The sequence below is a fragment of the Phacochoerus africanus genome, chromosome 8 (assembly GCF_016906955.1).
Source record: "Phacochoerus africanus isolate WHEZ1 chromosome 8, ROS_Pafr_v1, whole genome shotgun sequence".
Taxonomy (NCBI): Eukaryota; Metazoa; Chordata; class Mammalia; order Artiodactyla; family Suidae; genus Phacochoerus; species Phacochoerus africanus.
In genome coordinates, this window is record NC_062551.1 from 49,400,971 (window position 1) to 49,414,234 (window position 13,264).

General features: G+C 48.3%; 1 protein-coding gene and 1 pseudogene across 1 annotated transcript; both read left to right on the forward strand.

Annotated features, from left to right (window-relative positions):
- Window positions 1-2,951: 2,951 nt before the first annotated feature.
- ERICH4 (glutamate rich 4) lies at window positions 2,952-5,857 on the forward strand. The gene is made up of 2 exons (XM_047794242.1): window positions 2,952-3,582; window positions 5,287-5,857. The coding sequence occupies exons 1-2, from the start codon at window positions 3,409-3,411 to the stop codon at window positions 5,500-5,502; spliced, it is 390 nt and encodes a 129-aa protein (XP_047650198.1). The 5' UTR covers window positions 2,952-3,408; the 3' UTR covers window positions 5,503-5,857.
- Window positions 5,858-8,128: 2,271 nt separating this feature from the next.
- LOC125133209 (60S ribosomal protein L18-like) lies at window positions 8,129-10,783 on the forward strand (annotated as a pseudogene).
- The last annotated feature ends 2,481 nt before the right edge of the window (window positions 10,784-13,264 follow it).

Sequence of the window (13,264 nt, forward strand, 5' to 3'; positions counted from 1 at the left end):
CAGCGTTGCCCTGAGCTGTGGTATATAGGTCACAGACGCAGATTGGATCCCGAGTTGCTGTGGCTGTGGTGTAGGCTGACAGCTACTTCTCTGATTCGACCCCTTGGCTGGGAACCTCCATATGCCAAGGGTGTGGCCCTAAAAAGACAAAAGACAAAAGACAAAAAAATAAAAGTTCAGGTAAAGAGTTCCCATCATGGCTCAGTGGAAATGAATCTGACTGAATCCATGAGGACGCAGGTTTGATCCCTGACCTTGCTCAGTAGCTAAGGATCCCGGCGTTGCTGGGAGCTGTGGTGTAGGTTGCAGGCATGGCTTGGATCTGACGTTTCTGTGGCTCTGGTGTAGGCTGGCAGCTACAGCTCTGATTAGACCCCTAGCCTGGGAACCTCCATATGCTGCGGGTACAGCCCTAAAAAAAAATGTTTAGGTTAAACTGTTTGAAACAATTAGGGATGAATCTACAGAAAAAGAAAAGCAACCAGAATATTTTCATTCAGAGTTCCCATCGAGGTGCAGCAGAAACGGATCTGACTAGGAACCATGAGGTTTTGGATTCAATCCCTGGCCTCGCGCAGTGGGTTAAAGATCTGGTGTTGCTGTGGCTGTGCGGTAGGCCGGCAGCTGTAGCTCTGACTGGATCCCTAGCCTGGGAACCTCCCTATGCCCAGGTGCGGCCCTAAAAAAAAGCAGAAAAAAAAATTTTTTTTCACTCTTCTTGGGTTAGCTGGAGCTTCCTCTCATACAGGCCTTAAAATGGGACTTGGAGAGTTCCCATTGTGGTGCAGTGGGTTAAGATTCTGACTGCGGCAGTTCAGATTGCTGCAGAGGTGCAGTTCAATCCCCTGCCTGGTGCAGTGGGTTAAGGATCCAGAGTTCCCAGTGTGGCACAATGGGATCCGTGGCATCTCTGGAGTGCTGGGATACAGGTTCAATCCTGGGCAGGCACAGTGGGTTTAGGATCTGGCATTGCTGCAGCTGCATTGTAGGTCACAGCTGTGGATTAGATTCAATCCCTGATGGGGGAACTTCCAAATGCTGCTGTGCAGCCATTTTAAAAAAAAGAAAAAAGAAAAGAATGGAGTTCCCTTGGTGGCACAGTGATTAACGAATCCGACTAGGAACCAGGAGATTGCGGGTTCGATCCCTGGCCTTGCTCAGTGGGTTAAGGATCCGGTGTTGCCGAGAGCTGTGGTGTAGGTTGCAGACGCGGCTTGGATCCCATGTTGCTGTGGCTTGGTGGCTACAGCTCTGATTCGACCCCTAGCCTGGGAACCTCCATATGCTGCCTGAGCGGCCCTAGAAAAGACAAAAAGACCAAAACAAAACAAAACAAAACAAAACAAAAAAACAGGACTCAGCTTTTCCCTGGGAGAGGGGTGGTCAGTTCTTCCAATTGGAGTATTTTCCTTCCCTCCAACAGACTCACAGTTCCCCTGAGCTTCCCGGTTTCTCTGGCTCTAACTTGCTAACCCTTAGGACAGAGAATGATGCACTGAGAAACTGTCTACATCTTTCTTTCCTTCCTTCCTTCTTTCTTTCTTTCTTTCCCTTTCTCTTTTTCTCTCTCTCCCTCCCTCCCTCCCTCCCTCCCTTCCTTTCTTTTGTCTTTTTAGGGCCACAAACAGCATATGGAAGTTCCCCTCAGCAACTCGGGATCTGAGCCATGTCTGCAACGTACACCACAACTCATGGCAACGCTGGATCCTTAACCCACTGAACAAGGCCAGGGATCGAACTTGTGTCCTCATGAATGCTAATTGGGTTTGTTACCGATGAGCCACAACGGAAACTCCCGCATCTTTCTTTTTTTTTTTTTTGTCTTTTTGCAATTTCTTGGGCCGCTCCCGCGGCATATGGAGGTTCCCAGGCTAGGGGTCTAATTGGAGCTGTAGCCACTGGCCTACGCCAGAGCCACAGCAACACAGGATCCGAGCCGCGTCTGCAACCTACACCACAGCTCACGGAAATGCCGGATCGTTAACCCACTGAGCAAGCACAGGGACCGAACCCGCAACCTCATGGTTCCTAGTTGGATTCGTTAACCACTGCGCCACAACGGGAACTCCCCGCATCTTTCTTTAAACCAAGGTCAGGGAGGGAAAGGCGGAGTAGGTGGTGAGTTTAGACCTCAGGATAAAGGGCAGAGGTGCGATCTCAAGACTAGTATTGTGATGTGTTGGCAATTTCAGTTTAAAGGCTAGACTTCAGTGTGAAAATTCAATATGAATCTTGTGAACAGAATTACTCATTCTACAAATATTTACCACGTGGCAGGCACTGTTTTGGATACTGAGGTTACCATGGCGAACAGGACAGAATAAACCTCCTTCTCAGGTAGTCAACATTCCTGGTAGGGAGAGAATGGATAAGAAACAAATCAATAAGCAAGACAATTTCAGACAATGTTTGATTAGAATGAAACAGGCAGTATAACAGGGAGTGATTGGGGCACAAGGCCATCAACAAAGACCTCTTGTGAAAAGGTAACATTTAAGTGGAGCTGAAGGATAGGAAGGAAACAGTCACTCAAAGATCTGGGGGGGAAAGTGTTTCAGGCAGAGGTAACAGCCAGTGCAAAGGCCCAGAGAGAGGTGAGAGACTGAGTCAGAGAGGTGGGCAAGAAACTGCTTTATTGCATTTGCAGGGGTATGCTGTGATGTGATCTGATTTACATTTTCTTAAGATCATTTCTGCCAAGTGGAGAGCAGACCTAAGGAAGGCAAGAGGGGAGCAGGCGAGTGGCGGGTGGGGAGTGGGCAGCGAAGAGGCTACTGCAATAGTCCAGGCCAGAGATGAACAAGGTCAGGAGCAGGGATGGGGCAATGGAGATGGTGTGAAGTGCTCAGATACTCCACAGCCACAGTAATGCCCGATCCGAGCTGAGTCCGTGACCTACACCACAGCTCACAGCAACGCCGGATCCTTAACCCACTTCGTCCTGATGGATGTCAGGTTCATTAACCAGTGAGCCACGACAGGAACTCCAAGAGAGTGTTCTTTTGACTGCCACTCCTGGCTCCTCTGGCCTGTGGCTTGAGAAGCCCGGGGAGGCCCTGGGTGGAGAAGACAAGCCAGGTCCAAACTGAGAAGAAGGCTATAAGGGAGGCTGGGGAGGAGCCATGGGAGGGCTGAGAAGAGGAATAGAAGGGTGGAGTTTGACCTCGCCAGAGAGGTGGTGGTTGGATCCTTGTGAACAGAATTGAGGTTAGACTTCAGTAGGGAAAAAACAAAAACAAAAAACACCAAAGTACACGAGGCTGCTGATTCTCAGTGGAGAATGAACTTTGGGATGCCTAGGCTCCCCGGCTCCTCACCTGCCCTTTACTCCTCCCCGCCAGCTCCCCAGGGGACTGGGTCACTCTGGACCTTGCCACTTCCTGCTCTTGGCGCCACTGCTCAGAGACTATGGAGCTGTGGAAGCAGCTGAGGCAGGCTGGATTGGTGCCCCCGGAGCTGGGCCTACCCCCTCGTGCCCTGAGGGGGGTCCCCCCAGTGGAGAGGGTGGGCCTACCCCTCTCGTCCCCAGGGGCGGACACTGGAAGTGCCAGGGAGCGTCTGCTGTGGATCTGGGAGGAGCTGGTGAGTGAGGGGTTTGGAGGGGCAAGAGATGGGGGAGGGAATGGTTGAATGAATGAGAATGAATGAAAATAAAAAGGGCCAAAGAGGAGTTCCCTTCGTGGCTCAGTGGTTAACAAACCTGACTAGGATCCATGAGTTCGATCCCTGGCCTCGCTCAGTGGGTTAAGGATCCTGCATTGCCGTGAGCTGTGGTACACCATCAGCTCGCAGATGATGCTCGGATATGGCATTGTTGTGGCTGTGGCATAGGCCACTGGCTACAGCTCTGATTTGACCCCCAGCTTGGGAACTCCATATGCTGCAGGTGCAGCCCTAAAGTCCAGAAGGGGGGGGGCAGAGACATTGATGAAAAGAGTGAGAGACAAGAAAAAGAGACAGAGAAAGAAAAGAAAAAAAAAGAGAGAGAGAGAGAGACCCAGAAAGAGAGAGACGAGAGATGGAAAGAAGAGATTGAGAGCCGAAACAGATTCAGATTAAATCTGAGAGAGAGAGAGAGAGATGGGGACAAAGGCAGGGGGGAAGAAATAGACAGAAAGTTGGGGATATGGGGAGACAGAGCCAGCCAGCCAGCCAAGTAGAGACAGAGAGGTGGAGACAGATAACAAGAGAGGGAGACATGATAAGAGACACAGAGAGGCTAAGACTCAAAGACAGAGAGAGATGGAGACAACGAGAGACAAAGAAATGGAGAGACCAAGGCAGGGGGAGACAGAGGTAGAGATCAGAGACAGAAGCAGGATGGTAGTTAGAGGCCAGGGACACAGTGAGGGTCCCGCCCGCTTGCTGTGGGCCAGGACTGCTAAAGAAATGTTACATTATGACACGTGTTAAAGCGAGCAAGGCTAGGAGTGCCTGCTGTGGTGCAACGGGATGGACGGTGTCTCCATCCCTGGCCTGCTTCAGTGGGTTAAATGATCTGGTGTTGTTTGGCTGCAGTACCATTGGTTGCAACTGCGGCTTGGATCTCATTTCCTGGCCCAGGAACTCCATATGCTGCAGGGCGGCCAAAAAAGGGGGAAAACAAACAAACAAACAAAAAAAACCAGCAAGGCTATCAAGTATGGAGACTGCTGTGATGGGATTTTGCAGTATAGGAGAAAGATCAGACTCTGCTCTGAATGCAGTCTGAGCAAGTGGGAATGTATACCCAAGGAGCAAAGGAAGGGTCGGGGATAGGAGATTCCTAGGAGGAAACATCAGGGGTTAAGGGGGGATTCTAGCTAAGCCAACCTAGCAGGATTCTTGCTGAAGGCTGGCCTGGGGATCAGCTGTCCCTTGGGGAAGGGTAGGGGGCAAGGACCCTAAAGGTTCTTGCCAAAACTGGATTTTAAAAGGAAGTGCTCTCGGGTCTAGGAAAAGGTTCAGGATCCTGATCAAAGTTGGGTCAGACAGGGGTTCCCATCATGGCTCAGCGGAAATGAATCTGACTAGTATCCATGAGGACTTGGGTTTGATCCCTGGCCTTGCTCAGTGGGTTAAGGATCCAGCGTTGCTGTGGCTGTGGTGTAGGCCGGCAGCTACAGGTCTGATTCGACCCCCAGCCTGGGAACCTCCATATGCCGTGAGTGCGACCCTTGGGTCAGACAAAGAATCCTTGTGGGGACTTGAGTTGAGACCTGCTCCCATCCAGGTTTTGAGGTGGGGACACACTAACCCCTTGCTCTCTGGGTTGGGATGCCCATGACTCCCCTTTCCCACCCACAGGGGAACCTCCGCCGAGTGGATGCACAGCTGCTGGGCCAACTGTGCAGCCTGGGACTGGAGATGGGAGTGCTTCGGGAGGAACTGGGTGCCCTCCTGGAAGAGGAGGCAGAGGAGAGCAGCGAGGAAGAGGAGGACAGAGAGCTGGAAAGGAACCAAGAAGGGGCCTCCAGTCCAGTCCCAGGCCACCGCCTTCCTGACTTTGAGATGACTATCTGAAGCCCTGCCCTGTGCTTCAGATGGACACAGGAATGATATGCAAATTAATGCAAAGAAGATAGGGGATCTGCAGGTCAAATCAACCTGCAAATGTCGATTCGGAATCAGCATGTGTTCCTTGAGCCAGTGATTTCTCTGAGGTTGTCTGAGATGAAATTGAGGGGTTGGCCCCAGAGCTGTGGGGCCTTTTGCAGATGAAACTCTGGATGTATTTGTAGATGTGTTGTAGATGCGTTGCAGGGGAGACATGGATCTTTGCAAATATGATGGAGATACGTGCACTTGAAAAGTGGCTAGCCCAAATTGAGATAGGCTGTGTGGCATACACACTGAACTTCAAAACTGGGTATAATGAAAAGAGTATACAACATTTCGATAACTGTAACAATTAATTACATTTTGAAATGATAATATTTTGAGTATGTTTTTTGTTTGGTTGGTTTTTTGTTTTGTTTTGTTTTGTTTTGTTTTGCTTTTTAGAGCCACACCTGTGGCATATGGAAGTTCCCAGGCTAGGGGTTGAATTGGAGCTGCAGCTGCCAGTCTACGCCACAGCCACAGCAACGCCAGATCTGAGCCGCAAGTGTGACCTACACCACAGCTCACGGCAACCCTGGATCCTTAACCCACTGAGTGGGGCCAGGGATCGAACATGCATCCTCATGGATACTAGTTGGGTTTGTTACCACTGAGCCATGATAGGAACTCCTTTCCTTCCTTTTTGATGCTGAATAATATTCCATTGTATGTACAGCCACATTTTGTTTATTTGTTGATAGGCACTTGGGCTGTTTTTACCTTTTGGCTCTTATGAATAACATTGCTCTGAACAAGGGTGTACAAATATCTGTCCAAGTCCCTGCTCTCAGTGCCTTTGGGTATATCCCAGAAGTGGAATCGCTGGACCCTTTGGTAAGTCTCTGCTTCATTATTTGAGGAAGTGCCACTCTGTTTTCCAGTGGCTGTATCATTTGCCATCCCCATCAATACGGATGTCCAACTTTCCACCTCCTTGCCAATGCTCGTTATTTTGTTTTTTTTTTAATGATAGCTATCCTAATGGGTGTGAGGTAGTACCTCATTGTGGTTTTGATTTGGATTTCCTTAATGATTAATGATGTCCAGCAATTTTCCTGTGCTTATTTATCTATTTCTTTTTACATTTTAATCTTTTTTTCTTTTTTTAGCCATGCCTGCGGCTTGTGGAAGTTCCTGGGCCAGGGATCGGACCTGTGCCACAGTGGTTACCCAGGCCTCTGCAGTGACAATGCCAGATTCTTATCCCACTGCACCACAAGAGAACTCCCTCTTTTGTATTTTGAAATAAGACCACTATGAAACTGAAAGTTACCTAAGTAGCTCCTATTGTACCACTCTTGCATAGCACTATTTCAGACACTTGAAAACAGAATGTGGGTGTGAGCAGATGAGCAGTGAGGATTCACTGACGTTTTCAGATGTGCTGCAAATGTGTCAGACCTCCACCTGCAGGAGACAGGCAGACATCTGTCCAGGTCCACATTTGTAGAATAGATGCCAAGCTAACAGGTGGAGGGCTCCAGCCTGAGGAGAGACAGCTCTGCAGGGAAGATAGTGGACATTCATTAAACCATTATTCCCAGTGAGGAAAAACACATACTCACATTTTTGTAATTCCTCCTCTTCTCCTTCTACTTTTTTTCCTTTTAGGGCCACACATGCAGCATATGGGGTCCCAAGCTAGGGGTCCAATCAGAGCTGTAGCTGCCAGCCTACACCATACCCACAGCAACTCAGGATCTGAGCCATGACTGCAACCTACACCACACTCACGGGAAAGCCAGATCCCCTACCCCCTAAGCAAGGCCAGGGATCGAACCTGCATCCTCATGGATACTAGTTGGATTTGTTTCTGCTGCGTCATATTGGGAACACCTGTAATTCTTCTTCAAAACACTTTATAGTCCGGAGTAAGGATATTCCCAGAGAAATGAGATGTTGGCAGAAGAGGTGCTGCATTCCCATCAATGGGGATTTCCTCCAGAAAACAACCTGCTGCTTTCTGTCCAGTAGGTGGAGTCCCCCAGGACTGGAGGTGGTACAGGAGGGTTTGGGAATTTGCATTCATCCCTACACTGGTCCTCCGTTGCCCGCCTGAGGCTTAGCCAGGTCTGCAGCTGCTGAGAGCCCTCCTGGGGTGGGGGTGCTGGGGAGAATGTTGGAGGTCAGCTCCCAGCACTCAGGGCATGACAAAGACAACTCAAGAGCATGCGAATGAGCAGAGCCCCTCTCCTTCATTTGGGTCTCTAGGAAGAGGCTGGGGTAGTCTGGGGCCTCTTGGCAGCTACATTGAGGGCTGTGGGAGTCATAATGGCTGAGGAGGTGGGGCTCCGTGGCCACAGGGTCTAGGTCATGCTTCACAGATGCCAAAGTAGTCTGCCTCCTGGGGGGAAAGAGACTGGGAGGGAGGGAGGCACTGAGGGGAGACTGGAGGGGGCAACTTGGGAGGGAATGATTCCTATGCAAGAACAGCATGGCGGGTAGCCCCTGATGTCTGCATGGGAGCTGCTCTGAACCATGTCCTGGGCCATAGAGGTGACATTTATGGAGGAGTCACTTTAGTCAAACACTCTGGGAGTTCGGGTGGATGTGGCCGGCCCACTGGTACTGTCCTCAATGCCACACTTACTGAGCTACGTCCAGTAATGACCAAGTCAGCACCAAGTTTGCCCTCCCTGGAGCTCTCAGCTCAAGATGATCAGGGCCAGGATTGGGGAGGCAGAGGCAGAGGGGTCAGGGCCAGGATGAGGGAGCACGAGTGGCTGAGGGGACTCAGATAAGGCAACAGGCCCAACCTGAAACATCAGGAGTGTTCTTAGGAAAGAACTGAAGGAATAAGTAAATGTGAGCCAAGGGAAGAAAGAGAATGGGAAGTGTATAAAAACGTGCTGATTCTCAGGTCCCTTCCCAGACCTATGGAATCAGAGTCTACGTTTGTAAGATGCTCAGGTACTTCCTTTGCATGGCTGATTCAAGAAGTCCTGTTCTACATCACAAATTTGGCACTGTTTGTTTGTCTTTTTAGGGCCGAACCCGCAGCCTATGGAGGTTCCCAGGCGAGGGGTCAAATTGGAGCTGTAGCTGCTGGCCTACACCACAGCCATAGCAATGCCAGGTCCTTAACCCACTGAGTGAGGCCAGGGATCGAACCTGCGTCCTCATGGATGCTAGTCAGATTCATTTCCGCTGAGCCACAATGGGAACTCCGACTTTGTTCCTTTTTTTTTTTTTTTTTGGTCTTTTTCTAGGGCCGCACTTGCGGCATATGGAGGTTCCCAGGCTAGGAGTCTAATCAGAGATACAGCTGCCAGCCTATACCACAGCCACAGCAACGCCAGATCCGAGCTATGTCTGCAACCTATACCACAGCTTACAGCAACCCCAGAGCTTTAACCCACTGAGCAAGGCCAGGGATTGAACCCAAAACCTCATGGTTCTTAGTTGGATTCGTTAACTACCGAGCCATGACGGGAACTCCCTGGGGACAAGGATTGAATCCAAGCTGGAGTCTCAACCTATGCCACAGCTATAGCAGTGCCAGATCCTTAACCCACTGCGCTGGGTGGGGGATCAAACCCATGTCCCTGCCACTGCAGACACTGTTGATCCCATTGTGCCATAGCAGGAATGCCAATAAGGGACTGTTTTGAGCAGCGGGCGGGTGCGGGGGGAGCCATAAAGATCAAAAGCTCCCTCTGGCTGCTGCGTGAAGGGAGAGTTAGGAGTCTCAAGTGGTGGTTAGATACAGGCAACCAAAGAGAAAAACAGATAAATTGGAATCAAAACTAGACACTTTTGCACTGGGAACAATATCTAGTCACTTATTATGGAGCATGATAATGTGACAAAAAAGAATGTATATATGTATGTGTGACTGGGTCACCTTGCTGTATAGTAGAAAATTGACAGAACACTGTAAACCAGCTATAATGGAAAAAAATAAAATCACTAAAAAAAAATTTTTTTTTTTAAACTTTTCTAGGGCCGCTCCTGCGGCATATGGAGGTTCCCAGGCTAGGGGTTTAATTGGAGCTGTAGCCACCGGGCTACGCCAGAGCCACAGCAACGCAGGATCCGAGCCGCGTCTGCAACCTACACCCCAGTTCACGGCAATGCCAGATCGTTAACCCACTGAGCAAGGCCAGGGATCGAACCTGCAACCTCATGGTTCCTAGTCAGATTCGTTAACCACTGCGCCACAACGGGAACTCCAAAAAAAAAAATTTTTTTTTTAATGAAAAAAAAAAACTAAACTAAACACTTTGGGAGTTCTCTTGTGGCTCAGTGGGTTAAAGATCTGGTGTTGTCACTGCAGCAGCTTGGATTGCTGCTGTAGCAAGGATTAGATCCTGGCCTGGGAACTTCCACATGCAACGGATACTGACAAAACAAAAAAAACAAACAAAAACTTCAACACTTTTATGCATCATGATATATGATCAAAAATGAAAAGACTGGAGTTCCCCTCGTGGCTCAAGGCAACCAACAGATTCAGTGCAATCCCCATCAAAACACCAATGGCATTTTTCACAGAACTAGAACAAATAATTTTAAAATTTGTGCGGAAACACAAAAGACCCCAAACAGCCAAAACAGTCTTGAGAATGAAAGAGAGGGCTGGAGGCATCCTGCTCCCTGACTTTAGGCTATGATATAAAGCTTCAGTAATCAAAACAGCCACAGGTACTGCTCTCTCTTTTAGGACTTGGCTAAGGAGGAGGCGCCATCATTGGAACTGATATCTACCTCAAGGACTGAAAGTTTTGGCACAGGGAGCCCAAGTGCCAGGACACACACTTAAGGCTGTTGGTCAAGCTATACAGGTTTCTGGCCAGATGAACCCACTCTGCCTTCAACTGAGTTGTGCTGAAAGGGTTGTTCATGAGTCATACTAACTGGGGCTGCCTCCATCCTTTTCCCAGATGATCCAGGAAGGCAAAAAAGCCATGGTTGTAGGGACTATAACGGATGATGTGAGTGTCCAGGAGGTACTTGAACTGAAGGTACGTGCTTCTGCCAGTGAGCCTCATCCTCAAGGCCGGGGCAAGAGCCTCACCTTCTCCCAGTTGGCCCCGGATTCCTGCACTGTCCTCTCTGGTCCTCACAAGGGCCAAGAGATGTACAGGCATTTCACCAAGGCCCCAGGAACCCCACATAGCCACACCAAACGCATGCACACTCCAAGGGCCAGAAGATCGAGCAGGTCAGAGGTCAGCAGGCCAGCCGTGGCTACAAAAACTAACCCCAAATTCTGCTTTGTTATTACAAAGATTTTTTTTTTTTTTTGGCAGGAAAAAGAAAATCTTTTTGGCTTTTCTTTTTAAGAAGATTTTTAGTTTTTCTATTATAGTTGAGTCACAATGTTCTTTTTTATTTTTAATTTTTTTATTTTATTATTTTTATTTTTTCCATTACAGTTGATTTACAGTGTTCTGTCAATTTCTGCTATATAGCAAAGTGACCTAGTCATACATATATATACATATACATATTCTTCTTCTCACATTATCCTCCATCATGCTCCATCACAAGTGATTAGATATAGTTCCCTGTGCTATACAGCAGGATCTCATTGTTTATCCACTTCAAAGGCAATAGTCTGCATCTATGAACTCCCGACTCCCAGTCCATCCCACTCCCTCCCCCTCCTCCTTGGCAACCAGGAGTTTGTTCTCCAATCCATGAGTTTCTTTTTATATAGCACAAGGAATATAGGTACTATTTTTTTTTCTTTTTGTTTTTTGGCTGCTCCATGACATATGGAGTTCCTGGGCTAGAGAGAGTTCCTAGGCCTGGGCTCAGATCGAGCTGCGACTGTGGCATTGCCGGATCATTTAACCCATTGTGCCAGGCTGAGATCAAACCTGTGTGCTCCAGAGATGTCACCAATCCAAATGCACTTCAGAAGGAACTCCTAGTTATTATTTTATAATAACTTTATTATTTTATTTTATTTTTTGGTCACGGTGTGCAGTGGCTTGATGTGGGATCTCAGTTCCCACTGCAGGAACTGAACTTGGGCTGCAGTGGTGAAAGTGCCAAATCCTAACCACTAGACCACCAGGGAACTCCTTATAATAACTTCATTATTATTATTTTCCCTCTTGGGGCCACACCTGAGGCATATGGAAAATTCCCAGGCTAGGGGTCAAATTGCAGCCGTAGCTGCCAGCCTCTATCACAGCTCACAGCAATGCTGGATCCTTAATCCACTGAGTGAGGCCAGCGATTGAACCCGTATCCTCATGGATACTAGCTGGGTTCTTAACTTGCTGAGCCACAGTGGGAACTCCTATAATAACTTTAAATGAATATAATCTATATGAGTTTGAATCACTATGTTGGACACTAGAAATTAATGTAACATTGTAAAGAAACTATACCTCAATTAAAAAAAAAGTCAAGGGAGTTCCCGTTGTGGTTAACGAATCCAACTAGGAACCATGAGGTTGTGGGTTCAATCCCTGACCTTGCTCAGTGGGTTAAGGATCTGGTGTTGCCGTGAGCTGTGGTGTAGGTTGTAGACGTGGCTTGGATCCCACATTGCTGTGGCTCTGGCGTAGGCCAGCAGCTACAGATCTGATTAGACCCCTAGCCTGGGAACCTCCATATGCTGTGGGAGTGGCCCTAGAAAAGGGAGAAAGACAAAAAATAAAAATAAAAAAAAGTCAAAATGAGTTCCCATTGTGGCGCAGCAGAAACAAATCCAACTAGGAACCATGAGGTTTCAGGTTTGATCCCTGGCCTTACTCAGTGAGTTAAGGAACCGGCGTTGCCGTGAGCTGTGGTGTAGGCCAGAGGCTACAGCTCGGATTAGACCCCTAGCCTGGGGACCTCCATATGCCGTGGGTGCGGCCCTAAAAAGCAAAAAAAAAAGACGAAAAAAAAGTCAAATGACTGGGACAGAAAATTTTCCAAGGAAGATATACAAATAGCCAATAAGCACATGTGAATTTGTTCAGTATCACTGGTCATTGGGAAATGCAAATTAAAAACAAGATACCACTTCACAACCACTAGGAAGTAGTTATAATCCACTTCCAAATATAGTCCAAAAAATGGAAAATAGCAAGTGTGGACAAGGTTGTGAGACACTGGAGTCCTGACACGTTGCTGATGGAGCTGTGAAACGGTGCAGCCACTGTGAGAAACAGTCTGGCAGTTTCTCAGAAAGTTAAACATGGAGTTATCACATGACCCAGCCATTCCACTCCTAGGTATGCACCCAAGAGAAATGAAAACATGGGTCCACACAAAGACATAACAGCATTGTTCAAGATGGCCAAAGGATGGAAATAATACAAATGTCCAACATCCAATGAATGAATATGCAACATAGCATGTATCCGTACAATTGTACATTATTCAGCCATAAACAGGAATGAAGCACTGATATATGCTACATCATGGATGAACCTTGAAAATATTAGGCTACATGAAAGAAGCCAGAGACAAGGCCCAGCCTCCACTTTTCATTCATTCCACAAACCTTTACTGGCTGCTTCCTGTGTGCTTGGGACCATTCAACTACTGAGGATTCTTGGCAGTTCTGGTTGAGGCTCAGCGGAAGTGAACCCGATTAGTACCCATGAGGATTCGGGTTCCATCCTTGGCCTTGCTCAGTGGGGTAAGGATCCAGCATTGCCGTCTGTAGGTTGCAGATGCGGCTTCGATCCTGTGTGGCTGTGGCCGGGGCGTAGGCTGGCAGCTGTAGCTCTGATTT

What these genes read in the sequence shown, in the direction of transcription:
- ERICH4 (XM_047794242.1), top strand. Translation starts at nt 3,409, where the DNA reads ATGGAGCTGTGGAAGCAGCTGAGGCAGGCTGGATTGGTGCCCCCGGAG. An exon ending in TGTGGATCTGGGAGGAGCTG is followed by an intron (nt 3,583 to 5,286) that starts GTGAGTGAGGGG and finishes TCCCACCCACAG; the next exon opens with GGGAACCTCCGCCGAGTGGA.